This window comes from Lagopus muta, chromosome 6, assembly GCF_023343835.1.
Source record: "Lagopus muta isolate bLagMut1 chromosome 6, bLagMut1 primary, whole genome shotgun sequence".
NCBI lineage: Eukaryota > Metazoa > Chordata > Aves > Galliformes > Phasianidae > Lagopus > Lagopus muta.
This window is the reverse complement of record NC_064438.1, coordinates 30,017,003-30,042,135: the sequence shown is the minus strand read 5'-3', so window position 1 is coordinate 30,042,135 and position 25,133 is coordinate 30,017,003. Positions and strand designations below refer to the sequence as shown.

The window sequence follows — 25,133 nt, the reverse complement described above, 5'->3', positions numbered from 1 at the left end:
AGAATGTTGCATTAAAGCAGGCACTGGGGCAGAACTGTGCAGAGTGAAATTCTGGACACGTGTTTTGCTTGGCTTATTACTTCAGTTGAATGTAGGTACCACAGAGTCTGAGAGAAAGTGCATCCCGTGCCTATGTCCATTTACTGCTTTAAACCTACTATTAATACCATGCACCTTGGTGTCCTTCCCTTTACCCTGTTCCTTTTCAATACATCTGCTTTATATTCAGATAGAGCCTAAGAACGTCACTAATTAGATTTGCTTCTTGACTTCTTTTGTGCTCTTTCACCTTCTGTGTTTAATATTTTTATGCAGTGATTTATTTACGTGCTTAATGTTAGCTATAGATCTGTAGCTTTGCCACAGACAACAATGCTAGCTTTGCACAAGACATAAAATTCTACTCTAAAAGTGAAACAATTGTGGAAATTAGCAGTTCTAGATTATAGCAGCTTCTCTAAACTTTCCCATTGCTACAAAGCAGTCCTTATAGAGACAGAGAAAAATGAAAAGGCATGAAGACAACATGAATCCAAATCAATTAAGTTTGACCTATTGGCTATATTATTTTTACAAGTTGTCTTTGGAAAAACAAGATGAAGTGGTAGGTATTTCAGTATAACAGTTTTATGAGCATTTAAAAATAATTATTTATAAATACAATATGGATATAAAGTGCATAGAATATAGATGAGCATCCAAATGATAAAAGCAGTCCATCTTGTTTTTGTCTTAAAAATATATATTTAGGATTCTCACAATTGATGGAAAACATGCCAAGAGCTCAAATGGGTTATGAATGTAAAAACTGGGATTGGTTTTTCTCAAGCTCTGTGGTACATCCTGTGGTGGAGCTTAAACCTGCAAAACTGTCCAGTCATTTCTTTCTTCAGATTCTAAAAATAAACTCTGATAAAACTATTTTTACCTATTTATTTTGTATTGCAAAATGTATTTCAAAAAAGGCAAGAGCGAGAGAAATCCTTGATAGAACAAAGTTTTAAACTTCGTTAATTTTATAGACACAGTTTTCTAGATAAATCATAGGATTCTGACAGGAAAATAAGGCTATCACACTATTTTACACCTAATTGCAGATATAACTGCTTCTGTCATTTAAATTGATAAAGTTGCTAAGACATCTTTGAACCCTAGGGATTTTTTTTAAGTGAAATGTGATCAGTTCTAAGAGCTATGTATATCCCTTTGCACCACAATTTCAAATGAAGTTCGCTTTGTATTTCCTCAGTTTAGTTTTAGCTTTATATTGGGTGTTAGTTGTAAATGTGATTTTATATTTAAAGGGCAGTAAGTAAACTGGTTATGATTTTTGCCTACAAATGTTGATGTCTGCAATGAATAATGAATTCTTTTGAATTTTCTAGACATTTAGGTGGCTTTCAAAACAATTTAATGTTAATCTATTTAAAACTAATTTTATTCAGTGTGTTCTTATGTGTATTGTTTTTTAGGAATTCCAATAGGATGTTTCAGCAATTTAAACATCCATTCAAGTGCAGGTGTTTGTTAAATCACAAAAATTATTTTAATCTCTTTCATAATTACTCCAGATACTCCATTTTCTGAGAATTACCTCAGGATACAAAAGAAATAGTAGTTGTATTTTAAAACAATTTTCTTTTCCAAGGAAAAAACATCATTGAAGTTTGGAAATACTGATTCTTCTGTTCTCTGTTTAATGAATGACTTTGAAAAAGTACCTTAGATGATCAATGCACTCTCTAAGATAGCTGTCTTTAGGTTCACTATCTTTAGAAAGTTTTTATGATTTGTCGTATTGTCTGTCATCTGTTATATGCACATAGATACAGCAAAGTTATGTGTGGCAACATTTCATACAGAGTTAACAAATACATTCTTTCTGATTATTTTATTGAATTTAACTTGTACTTCTGTTGTTAGTTCTTCATTGAAAACCTATATGCTTTTCTTCAGACACAAAATTAGCAATTTCTTCCTGAGCACCTTTCAACGTGTTTGGCTGGAAAAAGTACATGAAAAAACTCAGTATGACAGGCTTATACTCAAGTTAACGGTAATGTAACTTGTGGAGAGCCTCTTCCTTATGCACACACTTATTCCTTCCCAGCCATGATTTATTGTTGCCATAAAACATGAATTTTGTACAATTTTCACAGTAGATTCTGATTGGTCAGTTTTTGAAAACTGATAATAAAAAGGCACCCATGACAGCAGGAGAGTATAGAGAGATGACTATATACCAGTATCATATAAAATAAGAATTTATGTGCATAATGTCTCTAGGCAATCCATAGTATAATACAGTCAGTTTATATAGTTATTGGTGCAGGATAAAAGTGAATGAAAAGGCTATGTGGAACAACCTTCAGAATGTCATGTACACCACCTCAAAATATTTTTTCCCTTAAATTCTATGCAAAAATGGAATAGTTTGGCCAATATTATGTGTAGTCTCATTGCAATTATTTGCATTTTGGGTGGAAAAATTTCCAATTGAATTAGTTAATAGTGTGTAATATCAATTGATATACCTAAGAGTTTTCTAAAATTGTTCTTTTCTAGAGCTTTTATGTGTTTCTAATTCATTTATAAGTGAAAAAAAGAAGGTTGTTAGGCAATGGTTGTTCACATATAACATGCTGCAAAGTAGTTCATAATTATTTTGTTCTTCATGGCCAGTGTCTGCCATCTCAGTGTGCTAAATCCATGAAATTAAGTTTACATTTAGTAGGTGCATATGTTACCCTCTTATTATCAATTTTTTAAAACATGTATTTTTCTCATGCTTGTATTAATTCACCAATCACACAATTTCTCTCATAACGTATATTAGCATTCTTGAAGCCTTCAGAAGAAAAAGTTGTGTGTGCATGTGTGTGTATTTAAAAAAAAAAAAGTTCAAAAATATATGCAGATTTGTCATTGAAAGTTAGTTATGTTTTGTGTTTGATTTCACTGACCAATCAGAGGATCAGAATTGTACAAACACTTATCCTTACTAATCATTAACCATCTGAGCTGTTATACTATGTTCCTTTACCCCTCTTGATCTCACTTTCACAACCCCCCAGGCACCGTTCTATTAACCTCTTCCTCCATGGCTATCAGAACTATTGGATAGAAACAGAGGAATATTCATTTGAGGAGAAACTAGTTCAGGATTTGGCTGTAAGTACTAACGTAATTGGGCATATTTTTCAGTGCCCATTTTAGAGTACATTTTATGTATCTATTATGACCTATATTTTATTTTAATATATACTGTATATATATGCATAAATTTATAAAGTATGAATTCTTATGCTTCAGAGCATAAGGTCATTTTCTGCTATGGTCAAAAAGATACCCAACCTGTGATGCACAGTGAGATGCATCAAGGTGTTGTATGCCTTCAGTTGAATTATGTGATACTCTTGGGAACGGAAATGGTCTAGATCAATTATCAAACTATATTTGTGATTATGGTAATTCCTATGTTCCTATATTTTATTTTTGTTTTTAAAGCTTGACACAGTTGATGCTTCTCCCCTTTTCAATTTTCATTGATGCATAATATTTAACATTTTCAGCTTTGATACAAATTTTTTGTTTGTTTTCTTGTTGGTACATCATTAAGAGATGAAAATATATGCAGCCATATTCAGCAAAATTTTGGTTTACGTGTGTACTTGATGGAAGTGCTTGGTAAACTTGAGCATTTTGTTACTTAATATTGATTCTGAAAAACAATTCTTTTTTCTTTTCCCCTTCTGTAATCGGTTTGTCTAAACTGTTATCAAAGGGTTTGGTGTTACCTAAACACCATACGCATGAATATATGGCACCATGGATCAAATGAAGGTGCATCAGAAGATGCTTCAATGTTAGCAAAACAGTTAATATTTTGGATTTTAAAGACCAATTAGTATAGAACATTGTATTCTACAGCTATTATATTCTTCCAATATTCTGAACAATTTAACGGTCATAGTTTTTCCTTCATTTTCTTGCTGCTTTCTGCTGAAGGACAGAATGAGACCATTAATCAAAACTGCGATTACAGTTCTTTCAGTTTTACTAGTAAATTAAACAGTTATTAACATAATTACCATAATTTTACAACAATTAAATCCTACTAAAGGGTTACAACACAAGTAAGCTGAAGTTGATACACTGCCCTTTGTCAGTGTGGTTATCTTTTATTCCAAACTGACAAAAATGTTTTAAGTTGACAGAGTAGTAGTTCTATTCTTATATCAAAGTCACCTAGAACAGACACATGGAAGTAATTTAGCGAACACCAGCCTGAATAAGGTGCTTCTGGTGATCTTAAAATTAGTTCCATTTATCAATTGGTTCTTGTGCTCAAGCTGGACTTCCTTTCAGTTCTGGTCCAGTGGAAACATGCACACAATTTCTGCTGAATAAGGCTTCCCTAAGATTTTCTCATCTTATTCTCAATGCCTTGCAAATGAGAGACTTCTAATGGTATTATCAAATGCAAGCAAATGTATCAAACTTCATAATTCCTTCCTAGTTAAACAGGCAAATAGTGTTGCAGGCTCTGGTAAGCCGTTCAATAAGGTAACTACTGGAAGTTAATACAAATTAGCCAAAACAAAATTACTGAAATCCTTTCCTAAGCTTATTAGCTCATCTTTTTCCTTAATCATGAAGCTTAATTTGTATATTCTGATATAAATCTGTTGAACACAGACGTCTCCAAAAAAAGAGGAAGAAGAAGAGGAAGATACAGAGAAAGAACAACCTGACCCACTTCATCAGATTATCCTCTATTTTAGTCGCAATGCTCTCACAGAGAGGAGGTAAGAAAGAGCCATGTTGAAAAGTGAACTGAGTAGAAACACCCAGAAACTGAATTTCTAGTAAAATTTCTTAAGTGATCTAACGTAACAGCAATTTAGTATTGTCCTTGGTTGAATACTTTTTTGTTTGTTTTTTGTTTGGTTGGTTGGTTTGGTACTATGAGCAGCCCTCATAGACACAAAAGAATTTTACGATAGAATAATGGGATTTCTCATAGAGATATGTATGTTTCCATTGATCAAAATAGTATGTACGTATTATCAGGAGTATTATCTTTTTATTACTATGTCATTACATATATTTAAATACTTTTTCTTTATAGCAAACTGGAAGATGATCCCTTATATATTGCCTATGCTGCCATGATGGCAAAGGTAACTATGATTTCAAGCTCCATCCACTGCTTCACTCAAGTAGTTCCCAATGCTTTTTAAATATTTTCCCTTTCTCTTATGTGGACTGCTCTGTACTAGTAATTGCTACATTTTTAATGAAAAAAATGATGTTAAGAGTTAGATACGTAATAAGAAATTTCCTACTTTCAAATGATATTATAAAATTCCAGTAAGTGCCACCCTGTTTATTTCACTTGGCACTGGACTAACTTGAGAACAAGCTTAACAATATGAGCAGATCCATGATATGTTCAGAAATTATTTTGAAGTTTGCATTCTGTCAAAAGGAAGTCGAGAGTCAAAGTCTGCAACAAATTGACTACAACTGATGCTTCCATGTCAAGAGGGTTTGACTACGAAGACAAATATTATGGATTTAAATAGAGAGATGACATGAGAACAGATAGTCTACAGTTACAAGTTACATATATAGTTGGAAGTATTCATATATAAGGGAATATCAGCTTGTTAGTGTATGGACACAAATATGTGAGGATTACAGGGATCTAAAATCTAACTGGATTTAGTTATTGCTTCAAAAAAACTCTTGTAATGTTTTTCTTTTTATAATACAAATACTGTTATAGAAATAGCTATCATATATCATACTAAGCAAAATTTTGTGATTTTTGTTTCTAACATTAAAAGAGCTGTCAGGAAGAAGAAGAGGAGGAGGAGGAAGACAAAGAGAAGACATTTGAGGTGAGAGTTCAAATCTTATTTCTTTAAGACACTTGAGGTGAGAGTTTAAATCTTATTTGTTTCTGCTTGTCTAAATTAGAAGAGAGCATTTTAAATATAAGCACAAGAATAAATAAAAGGATAACACAGTGTATAGTGAGAAGCTTTATTAGGTTATTCATGTAGAAGAAAGGCAGTGTGAAGGCAAACAGCCTTCAGCATTTTCAGGTTTTTCATTTGTATATGTTGTTTGAATGAGTTCCAGTCTGTATCTTTTTTTTTTTTTTTTTCTCCAAACTTAGGAGAAAGAAATGGAAAAGCAGAGAACTCTTTATCAGCAAGCTCGCTTACATGATCGTGGAGCTGCTGAGATGGTCCTTCAGATGATCAGTGCAAGCAAAGGTAATGTTCAGAGGAGAACTGAAGTACATATTATCATGTATAATGCTATGCATATACATATGCATAATACATATGTATGACGTAACACATTATCATATGCAACTTTTTATGTCATCTCCGATTTGTACATGATACATAACGCAGCAAAATAAATGTGAATAGGGACTATGTTAGGTAAAATTTCTGAACTGTCTTTCTGACTGACTAGTTTATAATTACAAATTTTATCAGCAGTACCCTTATTTTGACAGGTCATACAGGACCCATGGTTGTTGAAACACTAAAACTTGGTATTGCTATTCTAAATGGTGGGAATACAATAGTTCAACAGGTAATGCTTTTCTAACTATTGAATCTTGCTTGTGTAAAGGAAACTAGTTTTATTTTTATTGTTGTTAATTTAATTTTAGGCTAAACAATGAAAATATATTGGAATATATGGAGTATTTGTATTGGAGTATTTGGTCCAATAACAGTGACATTATTCCTTACTAGTGACCTGCTAGTTCTGAATGGTAATTTAGGGCGTTTTTAATTTACATAACTTTAATCTAGACTTTTTTCCCCCAAATGTGTGTTTGTGTACTCTAGAAAATGCTAGACTACTTGAAGGAGAAAAAGGATGCTGGATTCTTTCAAAGTCTTTCTGGTTTGATGCAGTCCTGCAGGTAAAAGCAAAGATCATGTTATTACAGCTTCACTTTTATTGAGATTGACGGTCTGGTGCAGATGGCTTTTTTAGATGTAAATTACACAAGTCGCAGATTCTAGAACTCTGCTTTTTAATGAAACTATTTGTGAATCAGAGGAATGCTGTGTTAACATCTTAAAATATTTTTCCAACTGAGAAAATAAAGCATAGTCTACGTATGCATTTGAAGCATTAGTTTGGAGAGGCAGAAAAGCAAAAAGTAACAGCTCCTTTACTGGTCCCAGATCCTTCAAGATTTCTGGATGGTTCTAAGGATGGAGAAAAGCCATCACTGAAGGAGAGACAGGCCACTGGAGCTTTATTAAGCTATCAGTTTCTGGACCTCTCTGACATGTCACATAATCTCTTCACCTGAATCCTCTGCATATGTATCAAGCTTGTTAGAGGTGGCATGTGGCCAGTGAGACCATCCATGGTAGTCCATTCACTTGACAAACCACAACATCCAATTAGTTAAGGTAAAAGACTCTCCTAAAGAAGGTGGAAAATTGTTGGTGTATCTCATTGCTCTTACAGTAGACAAACTCCTTTCCTCAGCCATTTAGAGCAACAGAAAGGTTCTGAAACAGCAGACTGAATGACAAGTGGAGAAGATATCACAGAAAAGGAAAAACTGTGGAAGGAACGATGACCTGCACTGCAGAAGTTATTATTTAACAGTTGCAGCCTAATTAAATAACATACACTGTCTTTTTTCACATTTATGTAAAACAATTTAGCAAGTACTTTCTGAAAAGGACTTGCGGTGAATATATGAACAACTGTGTATGCATTGTGCAGGACTTGATTTAAAACGTTATTGATAAAATGATTTGAGCACAGAGAAGAGAATGAAAATGATGTTTTGAAAAATGCTTCACATTTTGTTTTTGAGAATGTCACAGGAACTTAGAATATGTGAATGCACTGCAGTGTAATTGAAAAGAAGTATATATCATAAAATTATATCTGAACTGTTTGAATGAAAGTATTCAGACTTAGAAAAATTATCATCTGATATTTCAGATGCTGAGCTGTGGCAAAGAAGTACAAAGGCATAGATTTCTGTGTATTTTGATCTTAGTAGGTACAGAGTCTCTGATTATATATCTGTATAGATATCTATCTATAAATATATTTTTGGAAAATGGAATCAAACATTCTACTTTTGTCTTTAAAATAATGTAATAATGTATAAGATATAGAACAACAGTGTAGTAGTAGTGAAATTCAGTGGAAAACAGCATAACTGTGAAAAGCAATTGCAGTGATGTTCTTTTGGCAAACAGGTTTAAGTTAATATAGAGAGTAATTTCAGATTTCTTTTCACTTACACGTGAAACCATCAATGATGTTACTGGAAGAGAAGTTAGATGTAGAGATGTACTGGAAGTGTAGTCAGACCTGATCTGAGACTCATTATTTTACAGAAATGGACACTGGAGCCTTATTTTCATCCCAAGCACTTTGATTTAATACTTATATTAAGTGCTGTGATAGTGCATGTTGCAGCAGGTCAAGCTAGTTATTGAAGTGCAGTTATTGAAGGCTTCCAGAAATTTCTTAGAAGATAATTTTCCATTGTTTACTGCAGCACTTTCTCATTATTATTTTTTTTTTTATATAAGTGTTCTTGACTTGAATGCGTTTGAGAGACAAAATAAAGCAGAAGGCCTGGGAATGGTTACTGAAGAAGGAACTCGTAAGTACAATGAAACTGATTCCAGCAGCACTTAAAATATTTGAGCTTCCTTCTTTAAATAGAACTTATTAAACTTGGCTTGGGCTTTCTGTTGTTAAACTGAATATAAATAACTGTAGGTTGTAAAACTGAGTATTTTTTACATGTATGAAATCTTTAGCAATAATTTTGATGACAAAAATGTAACTTCCAATATTCTCATCTTGTATTTTTGTTATTTTTCTTCAATCCACAGTCATCGTACGTGAGCGTGGTATGTTTGGGTACAGTTTTCAATACTATTGTTCCGAAAGTCTGTTGCAAATGCAGAAAGAAATCTCTAACTGCATCTTCTCAGACATCTTCAGGTTTAGCGTTATGGTCTGCAGCAAGTTGTGTGTTCAGCTTGGAAAAAGTTTGATGCTTATTAATGAAATGTCGTCCATATTTAAGGCACAATTTTATTCATAACTAACCATTTGCTTATTAGATATATAATGTGTAGTTTGTTTGTTGTCTTAATTTATTTTATTTTTATTTTTTTTTAACCACGGATGCATTGGAGTGCTAAATGCTTTGGCTTGGCTTTTGGACCCCATTTTTCTTTTCATTATTATCAGCCTGTTTCTTTAAATTGCCTTAAAGCAGCATTTATAGTACTGTATTTTTAGCCAGAATCTTCAGTTCTGAAGGATGCTGTAAGATTGTGTTCTGCATATTTAATAATGGAAGCTGTCACGTAATCATTGTATTTATATATTTTAAAGGTGAAAAAGTGTTGCAGCATGATGAATTCACTCGAGATCTATTTAGATTTTTACAACTGCTCTGTGAAGGGCATAACAATGGTAAGCAAGAAGACTTAATTTTGGGGAAAAAATGGTGAGACCAAATGATAACCCTACGCTTAAACATAACTGACTATAACTCATTCTAAGATTATTTTTTTTCCTGATTTAGTATTCTGAGGGAGAGTGACACACCAAAAATGTTAATTGTGGATGTTAATTAGAATTTCTAAGTCTTAATGTAGTTTCAGATTTTATGCAGATCATTAATACCAGAACCTCTTACAAAGACAGACATATGGTTAACAGTTATGTGTGTGTAGTGGCATACAGTAGTTCAATATCCAGCACAGATAATGAGCATCCTTACCCAGCAAGGTACTGAAAAAGAGTATCTTCTCCATGAATATATAAAAACAATCTTGTATTTTTCTTTCTTGTCCATACTAACTAAGCACAAATGCCTTATTTACTTCAGATTTTCAAAATTACCTACGTACTCAAATGGGCAATACCACGACAGTGAATATTATCATTAGTACGGTTGACTACCTCTTGCGTCTTCAGGTGAGGAAAAAATCAGAAGAAAATGAAACGTAACATAATTTTCTTTCCTTCATTTTGATAAGTTCACATTTTGATGGAATCAAAGATGAGGTTCCTCTCTTCTATCCGGGATATAACAAAAATAATAAAAAATAAAAAGAATTGAATTGAATTTATTTTGTCTTCCTTTTTAAGATAGATGACTTCTCAGAATTCTTCATGAAACCACATTTTTGTTAATTTCATTGTTTACTTCTGTAGACAGCATAGTTAGATAAAATCATAAGAAGCTGTTGTCATGAGAAACAGATTAACTGAACGTCAACTGATTCAACTTCTGGTGATAAGCATGCAGGCAGTAAAAACTGCTTTCAAAATCCTAAATTAGAAAATGTAACACTGTGCTTTTTCTTAGGAATCAATCAGTGACTTCTATTGGTACTATTCAGGAAAAGAGGTTATTGATGAATCAGGACAACGTAACTTCTCTAAAGCTTTGGCTGTCACCAAACAAATATTCAATTCCCTTACCGAATATATACAGGTAAATGAAAGGTTTTGTCCAAGATATTAACAATGAAGTTCGGTAATTACATGATCTGATCATGTAATGTTGCTAGTTTGTAAACATTTGGCTTCATTTTTCTTATTTTTGACAGTTAGATTGAATCACTGGCCCAGTGAAAAGTTAATATTAAAATAATGGCTTCATATTTGACATGATGAAATCTCTTTTTTTACATGCTACATGCCAAAGAAATTGTAAGAAACTTTCTTGTGTAGCTTCATGGAAGCCTGACATTTGTTTGCTGTTTTGTTGTTGGTTTTTTTTGTTTGTTTGTTTGTTTGTTTTGTATTTTTGGTTTTTTTTATATGTTTGTTTTTTATTTTTTCAGGTAGAAGCCTTAGGAAGGTGAAACATTACTTTGATTTTATATAAGTAAAAAATGTTTTTCTTACTTCTAACTTTTTAGGGACCTTGCATTGGTAACCAACAGAGTCTGGCTCATAGTAGGCTGTGGGATGCAGTTGTTGGATTTCTTCACGTATTTGCCAATATGCAGATGAAACTTTCACAGGTATTTGCAAGAGCTAAGTGATGCTTCTTTGTATCTGGTTATAAATTACAGTCAAGTGAACAGTGAAAGCTGTGAATAAACTAACATACTGGCTCTTGTTGACTGCATGGGTAATTGCCATGTAAAGGTACAACACTGAATCTTCCAACAAACATCTTCATACCACTCCTTTTATCTGCCAGTCATTGCTGTGCACATATCTTTTCTTACACAAGATCACTCCTTTCAACTCATTTACGCCTTTCTGTTAGTGACTGCGGCAATTTAGTTCCTCCCTCCTTGTTGTCAAAACCTAACGATCTGTTACATCTGAAGCACCATTAAAAGCATGGTTTCTATGCTACACATAGAGAGCAAGAGAAATAGAGCAATAGAGCAAGAGAAAAGCTGGGAAGGATTGGAAGAGGGAGGGAATGTGACAGTGAGTCACCTTGTCCAGTTAATTCACCACATCCACTGGACAAGAGGACTACAAACAGTGTTCATTTCACTGTGCATGGCTTCACCGCATGCCCCAGTTTTAGTCCCGTACACTCGCTGAGTGAAATGCTGCAGAGTCATTTCCCCCCCTATATTCATGTCTTTGCTACCCTCTGACTTGCTCAGACAAAACAAAAGTTTTTGTTTTTTTTTTTTTAATACAAAGGTATATCACAATTCCATGGACACATAAATGTTAGTCATGAAATCGTATTAGTTTTGTCAAATTCTGTGCCGTATTTTCTAAACCTGCTAAAGTACTAATTCTATTTTAAGTGGCAGTACATGATGCCACTACATATTCCCTGTGAAATGAAAAAGGATGTTTTCATTCTGAGAATACTGACTGATATTTGGAGTACCAGCTTTGTGAGTTTCTACTGTCCCTTATCTGCACTTCACTATTTCATAATGCTTTATTAAAGCTTTATGCTAATAATACCTTTGCTGCAGTAACTTACCATGCCATTGTTATAAGACCTTTGATAGTAATCATAATAATTACTAGGAAATTTTGCTGAATAATGTGAACTAACTTCAAATGACTGTCCTGCATATTGTTTTACTCCGAATGTATCCCACATAAATACGAAGAAAAAACAACCCTATACTCTGTACTGTTTCATTTGCTTTTTTTGTTTGTTCTATTTTTTAATACAGGACTCTGCTCAGATTGAACTGCTTAAAGAGCTTCTAGATCTGCTAAAGGATATGGTTGTGATGTTGTTGTCATTACTTGAAGGTTCGAGCCATTTCTCTTTTTATGATTCAGTATTATTGTCTCAGCTTTATAATGTAAAGTCCAAGTATTATGGTAAACTTTATTTACCTCTGATAGTATACAATGCCAGGATGAAATCGACTTTATATTTATTTAACAATTAGTCTGAAATATGAATATCTATGAAAAAAGAGGTCTTCTGCAGACAAGCATATTGGAAAAAAAATTATGAACTACAGAAATGGAGGTTTTGGTTCAGTTCTCAGTGTGAATATGAAGTTCCTTTATTTAAAATACAGAGGCATCAAATAACTCATTGTTTTAACACTACTTAGGTAACGTTGTAAATGGAACGATTGGAAAACAAATGGTCGATACGCTTGTAGAATCATCTAGCAACGTAGAATTGATCTTGAAGTTTTTTGACATGTTTCTCAAATTAAAAGATTTAACTAACTCGGATGCTTTCAAAGAGCATGACCCAGATGGTAAGGGCATCATTTCAAAGAAGGATTTCCAGAAGTCAATGGAGGCTCAAAAACAATATATACAATCAGAGATTGAATTCCTGCTGTCATGTACAGAAGCTGATGAAAATGATATGTTCAACTACGTTGATTTTGTAGAAAGATTCCATGAACCAGCCAAAGATATTGGCTTTAATGTAGCAGTTTTGCTAACAAACCTTTCAGAGCATATGCCTAATGACTCACGCCTTCAGAGCTTACTTGAACCTGCAGAAAGTGTTCTTAATTACTTTGAACCATACCTTGGCCGTATTGAAATAATGGGTGGAGCCAAGAAAATAGAAAGAGTTTACTTTGAAATCAGTGAATCCAGTAGAATGCAGTGGGAGAAGCCACAGGTGAAGGAATCCAAAAGGCAATTCATATTTGATGTTGTAAATGAAGGTGGAGAGCAAGAAAAAATGGAGCTCTTCGTGAATTTCTGTGAAGACACAATCTTTGAAATGCAGTTAGCATCCCAAATCTCTGAGACTGATTCAGCTGAGAGACCTGAGGAAGAGGAAGAAGAGCCTTGCTACATTGTGGATATCGGAGATGATGAGGAAGAAAAGTCCCTGGAATCTCCTTCAGCTTTTGCAATGGCCTGTACTGCAGTCAAGAAGAACGTAGCCAACTTTTTAAAAATGGTTACTGTGAAGAACCTAAGGAAACAGTACAGGAAAGTCAGAAAGATGACACTAAAAGAGATGGTGAAAGTGTTTTTCTCTTTTTTCTGGATCCTATTTGTAGGGGTGTTCCAACTGTTCTTTAGTATAGTGTGGGGAATTTTCCAGATTCTTTGGAGCACTGTATTTGGGGGTGGACTGGTTGAAGGAGCCAAAAACATTAAAGTTACTAAAATACTAGGGGACATGCCTGATCCAACGCAGTTTGGAATCCATGATGATGTCACAGAAACAGAAAAAACTGAAGGTGCTGAGCATGGCATTAGAGATGAACTTGTGCAGTTCGTAAAGGGTGAAAAGGGAGAAACTGACATAATTTCAGATATTTTTGGCATTCCTACTAAGAAAGAAGGTGGCTCAAAACATGGTCATGATGCTGGACTTGGAGATATTGCAGAAATACTCGGTTCTGATATCCAGTCTTCTCTGGAAAACAGTGTTCGTAAGAAAAAAGGATTACAGGTATGTGAAAGAGATTTTGTATTTCTTTCCAGGAAATACTAATATATCTATATTACTGGCTTTTCTAGTCGCAACTGAATTATTTGCAAACTAACTGACTGATGTTATGGATGAGAAGATATTTTATAATCTCTGCTCTTAAAGAAAAGAATTTTCATCGTGTTCTTGTTTGTTCTGCATGCTCATCTTTTTTTATACTATAGTATACTTCAGTTACCTTTTCATTTACTTTCTCAATAATAATGGTATAATTATACAATATATAATTATAATAATATAGTATATAATACCATAACATATAATTATCTTCTTTCTTTTACATTGTGTAGTAGTCATACACTACTCATATAAAATAAAATAGCCTTTTTCCTGTTATTTGAAGTAATTTTCCTTGAATTTACTTTTACTTTAGTGTTTATTGTGTTTTCATACTTTTTTTTTATTGCTTATTAAGAGTTTATTCTGTTCCTCTGCTGAGATGAATATGTTTTATAATTCTATTTAAACATGGACCTGAGCTAAACATCAAAACCGAAATGCTTTTGTCAGATTAGGAGGGATGTTTATATTTCAGATTTGTTTCTAATTGTTATTGAAATATTTCTTTCTTCTGATTGGATTTAACCCACCTATTTATAGTATGCTTTCCAGAAATATCCAAGAAGAACCTTCATTATACAACTTTTTAGTTCATTATTCCCTCTTCATTCAAATGTTTTCATCCAAGATTTAATTTCTTATTTATTTATTCATTCATTCATTTTAATGTGTATACTAAAAGTGTTACTTTTAACTTAAGGACTTTAGGTCAGAGTAAATAGTTGTAAATTTTCTTCAATAAATATTTATTTTCTTTGATTTGTACATTTCTCCCAGATTTCTTTTGTAAGTATTGATAAAATGGTCCATTGTTTATTGAGATACTCTCAGTTATCAATATGACTTCAGTTATCCAACTTAGCTGCCTTTTACGTTAATGTTATTTAGTGAACTCTAACAAATTACTTTTTGCACAATCTATATTACAATAAATTGCTATTCATATAGTGCATATGGAAAGTTTAAGTAGTCTAGTTAGAGCAATAACAGTATTACAAAAACATTGACTAGAATTCAGAAAAGAAACAGCAACTCAAAAATCAGGAATTTCCATCAGAATGTCTTGCACAACCATTCACAATAATAAAAGATACACAAATGGATAGAAACAAAAATCTGTGTCTGTATACTCAAAGAGAAAAAAAAAAAACACAGCAGTTGTGTAGCGATTAATGGCATTACCATCTAGCTAGAAAAACTACAAAATAACTTATGGAATTGTGTGATCATGGTGAAGATAAATAGGAGTTAGGTTTTACATAAAAGTTTGATTAGCCTGTGCTGAGAGTCACATAGGTTCACAAATACGGAAATACTTGAAGAGTAAGCTAAGACTGCAGATAAATCTTGCTACTTGTGGCAATGAAATCAAGATCTAACTGAGAAGTTAGAAGAACCTTAAAATAGTAATGCGAGTCAGTGAAATAGTGCATAAGAGAGAAAAAAAATCTGATTTTGCATGTAAAATTATGGATTTTGACATTATCCTAACTACTCAGTAGGAAATCTTGGAACTACATTACAGTTCTACAGAAATATTATATCAATGAAATCATCAATTAACACATGTCAAAGAAGCAAACTGAAGTTCTGCATTATCAAGAAAAGAACTGAAGGAATTATAACACAGAGCACTGTTATGCCAAGTGAACCCAAGATAAACCAGCACCTTGCAAAATGGAGTCTCCCATTTCAACAAGAATATGTTGGACTGAAATAGATTCAGGGAAATTGAAAAAATTGTCACAGTTATGGAACAAATCTTGTGTGTGCAATCAAGTAGGCTAAGGCTCTTCAGCCTGAAAAGAAGACAACTGAGAGAGCATAAGATAGAGGGATAGAGAGGATTTATTCATTCTTTCTCCACCCTACCCGCTTGGAAGAATCAGGAGCAAAAAAATGATCCCAGAATTATCCTTCATCAGCTTGAGAACTTCAGGAAACCTCACTGGGGGGAAGAGTTATATATGCTTGCATTGCATGTACTTAGATAAGGTTCCATAAGAGAATTGAAATGAGCAAGGCAAGATCTATTTAGTAAATTCTTTCACTACATCTGTACAAGAGCAGATGACCAGTGATGAAAAAGTTTAGGTAATGGAATTATGCAAAAGAATGAGCAATGTACAGTTCAGCAGTAGACAACTAAGCATTTTGAAAGAATACAGAAAAGGGTAAGAGCTAAGGCAGCTTTTTACAAAAATGTATGGTAATAAATTTACACAATTTAGATTCTTTTCGTAAATATAGATCCTGAATCTCAGCCTTTTCAGTGAAGCTTAGATACTTGAACTGCTTTTGAAATGAACTTACTTTGGTCTGGCAACGCTGAGTGTAAGGATGTTTGAAATTTGGGCCCTAGCTTCTCTCTTGCAGTTAACAAAATTGTAAGATTGTGCATTGGTTTTTCCTTATGTGAAGGGGCTGTTTGAAACATATGCTTAAATGATTGTGAGATGTGCCAGTAAAATTTTAGTGGATCATCTATCCAACTAACACAAATAGTTTGAGAAGATACACTGCATACATAAAAGTTGTTTAGGTTTTTGTCAGATTCCAGTTGCATCAGTTGATTTTGACAAAGTAATTGAGTTTTGCAATGCCTAATAATTACACAGGTCTTTTTCAGATTTTTGATGCTGTCACTGACACAGTATATTATTCTTCATTTTGTACTTGGAAAGAGGCAAATTGATTTTTTGCATAACCAGTAGCTGCACTGAGTCTTTGTGAGTGAATTTTATATTTCAGGGTATAGTCTGGATGTTGTTACTTACCTTCATCATCTGATAACAGTGAGTAATTAGGTTGTTCAGTTATCTGTACCAGTTACAGTATTGATAACACTGTTTAAAAAATTTATCAAAAGAAGATATAAAGCATTCACAGTTAAAAGTCTTGTCTGAACTGTCGAAACGAAATCGAAGTCTTTACAAGAGTAAACTGCTATAAAAGATGCAGTGTGGTAATTATTTAATTTCTTAGAAAACAGTCAATAATGTTATCAAAAATTTATGTGAGAGGGTTCATTTTGACAGTTAATTTTTTTCACAGACACCTGAAACTGCAAAAGAAGCTGAAGCAGAAAGAAAAGTGGAAGCTGAGAAGGCAGAGTGAGTTATCTTTACACAATTCCTCTTTAAATCCTTGCTACTTCCTAATATTAGATAACTTTGCCATAATGAATCTAAGCAATATTTTGAATCGCGGCGCAGTCTCTAAGAGGTAGCAGTACATCCCAGTGGACAACAAAATACAAACTTTTAGGCAGAATTTGACAATTCTGCACATATAAGTTCATGGTCATTGTCTTCAAAAAACAACAAAAAAAATCGTTTAAGAAATGAGCAGCAGTCCTGAAGAAAAGTCTGCAGCTTGTCAATACTACAAGACAATAACGTGTAGCAGTTTCAAAACTAATTTGCATTTAAAACCAAACGTTCTGAATTAGGATTCCCTCTAAATTAATGCATTTATAGCGCAGAAGTTCATCAGGGCTTACTTAGCTGATCTTTCTTCTAGCATGGAAGATGGTGAGAAACAGGATAAAGCAAAGGAAGAACAGTCTGAGCAACCAGAAGAGGGAAAAACAAAGAAAAAGAAGCGAAGGCATGGACAAAAAATTGAGAAACCTGTGGCTGTTATGGCTAATTTCTTCAAAGCTTTGGAAATATATCAAACAAAAATGCTTGTAAGTTTTTTCTTAAATTCTATTCAACATTTATTCATATAATAGAATGTTCGATTGAAATCTAAGGGAGAAACTATAACAGAAACATAGGCCTAAGTTTTCAAAAGACTCTCTGTATTGATTTACTTCTCATTTTTTGTAATACTTTGTAGAATTATATACATAGCAAGAATATATATGTGTGTGCTTAACAGGACAGACTAGGTAACCTCCTAAGCTCCTTTTTAGGAAGCCTGTTTTCTGTGATCTAGTTTCCAGAATCTTTTATTCTACTTTCTTGAACAGGGAGTGCCCATACTTCTATGGCACCTTATTTGTTCTTACAAATATCAAATTAAGAACTCTGAAAACTTCCCATGTAGTTTATTCCAGCACTTCTCTTGAAGATTTCCTCCTATACAGTTTCTATTTGTCTTCTTATTGCAATTCTATGCCCATTATTTTACCATTAAATGGGAGAACAGACTGCCAAGAAATGCACTGCTTATTTTAACTGGCATATGAGGGCAGCACAATTATGTATTTACATTCTTAGAAACCTTAATGCTTACCTTTCTCATTTTGATGTTATCTGAAGACTATCACTAATTTGTTTTGTTTTTCCACTTTATTTACAGCACTACCTGGCAAGGAACTTTTACAACTTACGGTTTCTTGCTCTATTTGTTGCATTTGCCATTAACTTTATTCTGCTATTTTACAAGGTAAGCTTTTGCATTATTCTTTAAATGTTTTTAGTTACTTCCAGAGGAGTATTTAATGTTGGCTTTAGGGCTGTTTTAATAAAGCAAGTATTACAGTTCTTTCAAACACAAACTAAATGCATTTAGCTATGAAGAAGTTAAAATAATATCTTAAGCTTCATATCTAAAATTTGTGATGTGAAACTTATTTTGGTTTTACTTCACTTGGGATGAATGAATAGACAAGCTGAATTTGTGTTTCTAGGCATTTTTTATTTATTTGCCTAAGTCTGTTTATGGTTCCTTTGTTTATTTTGACACTGGAAATTTAAAATCCAACTAACGTAACTTTTTTTTTTTTTTTTAAATCTCATTTGTTCTAAGGATACAGAGAGGCTTAACTATAATCAGCTATTACATTTTCCCCTTTTCTAAGAAGTCCTACTGACTAGAGTTATTTTTTTCCCTCAGGAAATACTTTGTACATAATTTTAGAATCAGATGTTGCCAGATAATTGTAAATTGTCATATACCTGTACTTGCTTTTCCTAGATTTTCTTTTCAGTGAAATGAGATTACGTAGAGAATTCAGCTGTGAAAATGAATTGATGTTACTGTTCAAAGCTAATGGTCTTATCTACTAGCTTCACAAGGGCAGGCTTTAGATACATCAGTTATTAGGTAGAACTTAGGGATTTGTCAGTATGATAAAGGAAAAGCTTTTAAGTTTACTGTGTGTATTCAATGTGCTTAAATTTCTCTTAGGTGACAGAAGAGCCACTTGATGAAGTGGAAGAAGACTCTAATCTCTGGAACTCTTTTGAAGAAGAGGAAGAGGAGGAAGGAATGGTATTTTTTGTTTTGGAAGAAAGTACAGGTTACATGGCACCCACTCTCAGAGCACTGGCAGTTATTCATACTATCATCTCCTTTGTCTGTGTGATTGGATACTATTGCTTAAAGGCAAGTTCTGAATCTTATTACTAATCTACATTTGGTAAAGCATGTAGTTCCAAAGTGATTTTTGGAGCTGAGATTAAAATACCTGTTTTATCTACTTCTTTTCAAATTAATATGTAGATGCAACCAAAACTGTTCCATGACACCAAGCTTTCCTCACATACGAGGTCTGGCAGGGATAGAATTAACTTTTTACATATCACAGTGTGTGTTTGGATTTGAGTCTGAGACAACGTTGGTAGCATCCAACTTTTGGTTATTGCTGAGCAGTGCTTGGACTCTGTGAACATTTTGTCTTTGTTACCCACTCCATGTGACCCCCAGTGACTATGCTGGGAGTGAGCAGACACTGGGAGGAAGCACAACTAGGAGAGCTAACCCAAACTGGCCAAGCAGCTGTTTTATACCATGTAGTGTTTTGCATGATAAGAAAAGCTGGGCTTGGTAGAAGAACTTCTTTTCCAAGGTGGCTGTTGTTTGGCATTAGTTTGCTTGTGGAAAGTGGGGAGTGGTTGCCTTTACATCACTTTGTTTTTCTTCTCTTTAAACTGTTTTTGACTCGAGACAAGTTTTCTTGCACTCTTACTGTTCCACTAGGAGTGGGGCACAGTGAGTAAGAGGCTGTGTGGGTACTTAGTTCTCACCTCGGTACCTACAGGTAATTGAGTGCTACGAGGCAATAAGGCAATACTATAGCATTTAAACCATTCAGAGTTGAGAGTCCTTGGTTTTATGTTTAAATGGTAACCAATTTTTTGTCTACACTAATCAAACCCTCTGTTTGGGGGTAATGCAAAGAATTAGCCTGGGAGAAGAAAGGCAGTAATACTTCTAGCAGTCTCTAAGTTGAATTTTTGGGTGTAACCGCAAGCTTGCTTTATGTGAGGTTATGAAGAAAATCAAATGAAACAAACTATTCTAGCTCACCAAGGCAATCCATCTTTCTTAGTTCCTTGTCCCTCTTCTTATTTGTGACTTGCTCATTTTGGAGTTCAAAGTCATACTGCGTTAACATTTCCACTGCAGAACAGCAGGACTGTCAGCTGTCAACAGAATTACAAAATCAAGATAGTGAATGCAGTGGTGTCTTTAATCTTGTTTTATGTTTTAAGTTTAATTTCATTATTTAGTATGAATACATATGTATATTGTTCATGATATTCTAAGAGCTGCTAGGAAGAACTTGATTATCAGTAACAGAAATCAACACTATCACTGGCATGAGAACACCTCAATCACATCTCTGATTGTTGTCTCTAGTTGTCAGAATTGTTTGGGTTTATATAGTAGTATAAAGAGTACGATGTAGATAGGCCATTACAGTTTCCAGCAATATGTAAACCTTAACCAAGATGTCCACTGTCATTTTCATAGGTCCCTTTGGTTGTGTTCAAGAGAGAGAAGGAGGTAGCTAGGAAGCTGGAATTCGATGGATTATACATAACTGAACAACCATCTGAAGATGATATTAAAGGACAATGGGATCGCCTGGTTATAAACACACCGTATGTAAAATTAAGTGTATAAATATTAATTGTATTTATAGTAGTTTATAAGTTTATAATAGTAGTTTATTAAGCCACTGATATAGAACCTAACCTGTTCATGATCACCTACTCCGTCTAAAAGAAAGGCATTTTTCACTCTGTATTAGATACTATAGTAGTGGATTCTAATTTGAAATCTGCCTTTTCATTATTTGCAAGAATTGTGCATCTTTTCTCATAATCTCTCTCCCTAAGACATTTTACAAGTTAGTCACTATTGAGAATTTCCCCTGCCTCAATTTCATACTCATTCTTTGTAGCATTATTCTCTCCTGCATCTTTTTTCCCATTTTTTGCTAACAAAATTTATAAATGACAAGGAAATTAAACTTAAGTGTAAAATAGAAATTGCAGAATTTGAGTAGGCCCAACAGGCGTAACTGTCAGGTGCTGTGCATTAGCAAATACTACAGTAGTCATATGCTGATTCTAAGAGACTCACCTGCCATTCTGTATTTGGATGATAAAACTGCAGGCAAGAGAAAGAAAAATGTCAGCAGGCTCTTCCTGCTGAGCAGTAGCGGTCTGAGAGGTCACCTTGATTTTCTTTCCTTACTTCAGATGCTGTTTAACCGAAATAGCTGGATACACGATTCAATCTAAATTGCCACAACAAAATGCTGTCAAACAGGTTATTTCTAAGTAAACCCAGCACAATTTAATTTGAAGAGATAAATTTAGAGCTTTTATTCAAAGATAATTCTACAAGCAACAGTGATTAGCCCTTGGACAAATTAATAATAACCAGAAATGTGGGTAAATAGTTGGTTTTAATCTTTCACCAAAAAAATGCATAAATACATTCCACCAATTTGGCACACATTAGAAAAGCTATGATGCAGTTTTTACTAACATGTATGGAGGCATAAATAACTATTTGATAAAAACAAGACAGCAAAAATCACCAACTCAGTGTATCAGTTACACTATGCTGTCTAACTGCCCAAATATCCATCTTATCAGACATACAATATTTTTGTACGTAATAAATAGCACCATTGGTACTCTGATTAAATTTACAGTTTCCATATTATCCAAAATTCTTGAACGCAGTATTTTCCTACAGAGAATTAAGAATTTTTCATTTAATTTAGCTTGAAATTTAGACTACAATATAAGGTCACTTGATTATAATAATATTTTTCAATGGTGACAAAATATTGTTAAATCCAGAGTGATTTTCTGCATGGAGACAGCTGAATCATAGAAAATCAAAATAAGCAGTAGTAAAAAAAATACAATTGCTGCTCAGTTCTCAGAAAAAGTTTAGAAAGATTCTCAGAAAAAGTTTGTCAGCCATATCTGAATTCAGTATCCTAGCCTGATTTGCTAATTCTGTGTTTATTTTTTTTAATAATAATAATTTAATTTAATAATTTTTAGGGTCCTTGTCTCCAACAGGCAGGAGTAAAACATCCGGCCTTTTCAGAGAATCTTTTCTTTCTCACTCCTGATTCAGTCGAAATATAGAGAGAGTGGTAGAGAATTCTAACAGTGTAACTCTTATCTGTTCTACTGATACTTTTCCAAGGACAGTCTTAATATTTTCAACTCAGTATCTTTGTAAAAATACAGAGAAGCCTTCTGCAAAGTTCAAACATCTGAAGTAATGGGAAGTATAGGGAAGTCAATGAAATAATAGATTGATATGAGGCAGTGGAACCACAATACATCTGCAAAACATTATAGATACAAACCTAGCTATGAGGAAAAAGGCTGTTGTAAGCAATTTCAAATTGACAGTGCTTTTAGAAGTGTGTCTAGATAATGTGGACACAGAGATCAGTCAGTTAAGTAGGTTCTCTTAGTCTTACAGCTTGCCAGGTACCCTGGACTTGACATTCTCTTAGGACCTCTGTTGTAAAATGTTTTTGGCTGACTTCCTAGAAAAAACTAATTTGCGTTATAGGCCCAATTCATGCTGGTATGTGACCAGTTTCAAAGACGTGGGAATGAAAATGCAATAACCATTCATATTTTCTTCTGCATAGCTGCTCTGGAGAGTCCAAAACACAGCAATCGTTATCTTTTAATCCCATATGTTTTGACCTAGCCAGACTTACTAATTTGCTAAGTGAAACAGATAATGCCCACTGAAGTGGCAAAAATCTTGTCATCTGTTTCTTTAGCAATACTGATGTACCCAGTCAGCCTCATTTTCTGTCACTGTTGCAGAGTTAATTAAGCTGCTTTTTATCAAGATAAATTTTGCAGAATATATAATATCTACATATCTTCTTTGATTTATGAAGCTCCTGAACATGAATGAGTGGAAGACTCTCAGTTCATTATTCTTCTGATCCTTGTTATGCCTTTAAGCCAGTAGTGGCACAAGCTCAGGGCCCATTGAAAAGATGATAGCAGAGGATTCCCAAACATAGGGAAACGTAACTTCAAAAGTGCCATATCAGGCTGACTGGTGAAAAGGCACAAGAAGAAAAATCAGAGGAAGTACAAAAGAAAAATTCTAAACACAGACTGAAAACAGAGATTAGATCTGGCTTAGAGCACCCAAACCACACGCACTTTTACTCCTGACACGAGCATATAATATCTCTCAGAGAGCTGACTTCCATGTTGAATCTGCTACTAAAAATAATACCTTCATAGATAACTATGGCCTCAAGGGCTAAGAGAATGCTCTTGAATTTAGCAAATGCAATTTTAGTGATGGTGGAAACTATGGTTTCTCTATTGGGTAACTAAGAGCTCTTGCCTCATTTTCAACCTTTAACTATTGAGAGCAAGCTATCTAGACACCCATCCAGTGTGTCCTCAGCAAAAATAAGCATAAATTAATTAATAAGATGATATGTTGCCAGCTTACTCCAACTGACATGCTGTACAGCCTGTTCTCAGCATGCTGCGCTATCTAGTTAAGTTAAATGAAAGATTAAGGCTAAACGTAAGCTGACAAAGCGTTCCTTCTGATGGGAACTAACTCATAAGGTTTAATGACTATATCATCAGGTTCCCACTGCTGGAGGGTACAAACTGCTATGAATATGCTGAGATGTGCTTTTTATAAGTTAAAAAAGTATTTTAAAAGATAGGATACCCTTTTAAATGCAGCAGAGTTGCATTTTGCAGTAAAAGACATACACACAAACTCCAGTAGAGACAAACTTGGCTTACAAGCATAAGAAATCAAAGAAAGAAGTAATTAACAGTATAGAGGATTGAACCAGAATATATCAACTGAGTTACTGAAACTATTTATCTAAAGTGTTCATCTGGAATAATTTCATTCAGAAATTCAGTCTGGAAAAATCAAAAATTGAACATGTAGTAGCTGGGAAGCTTTCCTAAACTCCTCACAGTGGACCAGCGTTGGAGGAACTCAGTCTTGCAATCTTAAAACTAGCTTTATTTTATCAGTATTGTCCTTTAGCTTGAAGAGTTATTTTGTTGGGTTTTTTTTTTTTTTCTTTACTTGGCTGTATTAGATTTCATTCTGTTGAGCAGCAAAAAAGCTTCAAACCTACCTCTTCCACAGTTATCAGTCTGACAGCTGCAACTCAACATTGTTTCCTGCAACATCCAGGAAATTGAGAGAGAAAAACCTACATAAAATATAGTAAGATTGTCAGAATGAAGAAGTGCTTAACAGTAGCAGCTCCACTGGTATTAAGTTCAAGAACAGTATTTTTATGATCAAATTGTAGGATAAGGAAACTTCACTGATAGCATAAACCATTTTCTCTTGTAGGTAACAGCTGTTGTATTTCTTAGTGTCTGTTATAGACCTCCTAGATAAAACCAGTTGCTTACTGAAGCATCATGGTTACTCACTACTCTGAAAAAAAAGCAGGGAGTTTTCAAGAATGACACCTAAAATACTTGCAGTTTACTGCTCCATTTCTTTCTCTTTTGTATGCTTTTCTTGTAATTACCAGGAAGGATATGGCTGTTCAGAAACAGAGGCTGGAAAAACCTCTTAGCTGAACGTATAGCTTTACCTAGTTTTATTATGAAAATTCAGACCCTGTAAAACAATATAACACCTGAGAATGAGATGACCACTAACTGATTTTTTTTCGTGCATGTAGCTTTTTTTGTAGCAAATCACATTTGTAACTACAGGAAAAAAAAAGAGAGAAAAAATATGCAGTGACTACTATTTCAAAAAGACTGTCCTGATAGCTGTTGTCCATACCAAAAGAAATTGTTTTCCTAATTCAAAGCGTGAATGAATGAAATTGTACCAGAATCTGCAGTGACTGGGA

General features: G+C 33.8%; 1 protein-coding gene across 5 annotated transcripts in view; it reads left to right on the top strand.

The window, feature by feature from the left end:
* Window positions 1–25,133, top strand: part of RYR3 (ryanodine receptor 3) — a 203,729-nt gene that overhangs the window by 168,509 nt on the left and 10,087 nt on the right. For all 5 annotated transcript variants that reach the window (XM_048949520.1, XM_048949521.1, XM_048949522.1 and 2 more), the window contains 20 exons: window positions 3,075–3,171; window positions 4,699–4,808; window positions 5,132–5,183; window positions 5,853–5,906; window positions 6,188–6,287; window positions 6,539–6,618; window positions 6,879–6,955; window positions 8,607–8,680; window positions 8,916–8,933; window positions 9,427–9,507; window positions 9,926–10,014; window positions 10,409–10,537; window positions 10,968–11,072; window positions 12,213–12,294; window positions 12,609–13,927; window positions 17,081–17,139; window positions 17,549–17,717; window positions 18,335–18,421; window positions 19,166–19,363; window positions 20,735–20,865. In XM_048949520.1, coding sequence (XP_048805477.1) covers window positions 3,075–3,171; window positions 4,699–4,808; window positions 5,132–5,183; window positions 5,853–5,906; window positions 6,188–6,287; window positions 6,539–6,618; window positions 6,879–6,955; window positions 8,607–8,680; window positions 8,916–8,933; window positions 9,427–9,507; window positions 9,926–10,014; window positions 10,409–10,537; window positions 10,968–11,072; window positions 12,213–12,294; window positions 12,609–13,927; window positions 17,081–17,139; window positions 17,549–17,717; window positions 18,335–18,421; window positions 19,166–19,363; window positions 20,735–20,865 — 3,111 coding nt within the window. The remainder of the gene's footprint in view (window positions 1–3,074; window positions 3,172–4,698; window positions 4,809–5,131; window positions 5,184–5,852; window positions 5,907–6,187; window positions 6,288–6,538; window positions 6,619–6,878; window positions 6,956–8,606; window positions 8,681–8,915; window positions 8,934–9,426; window positions 9,508–9,925; window positions 10,015–10,408; window positions 10,538–10,967; window positions 11,073–12,212; window positions 12,295–12,608; window positions 13,928–17,080; window positions 17,140–17,548; window positions 17,718–18,334; window positions 18,422–19,165; window positions 19,364–20,734; window positions 20,866–25,133) is intronic.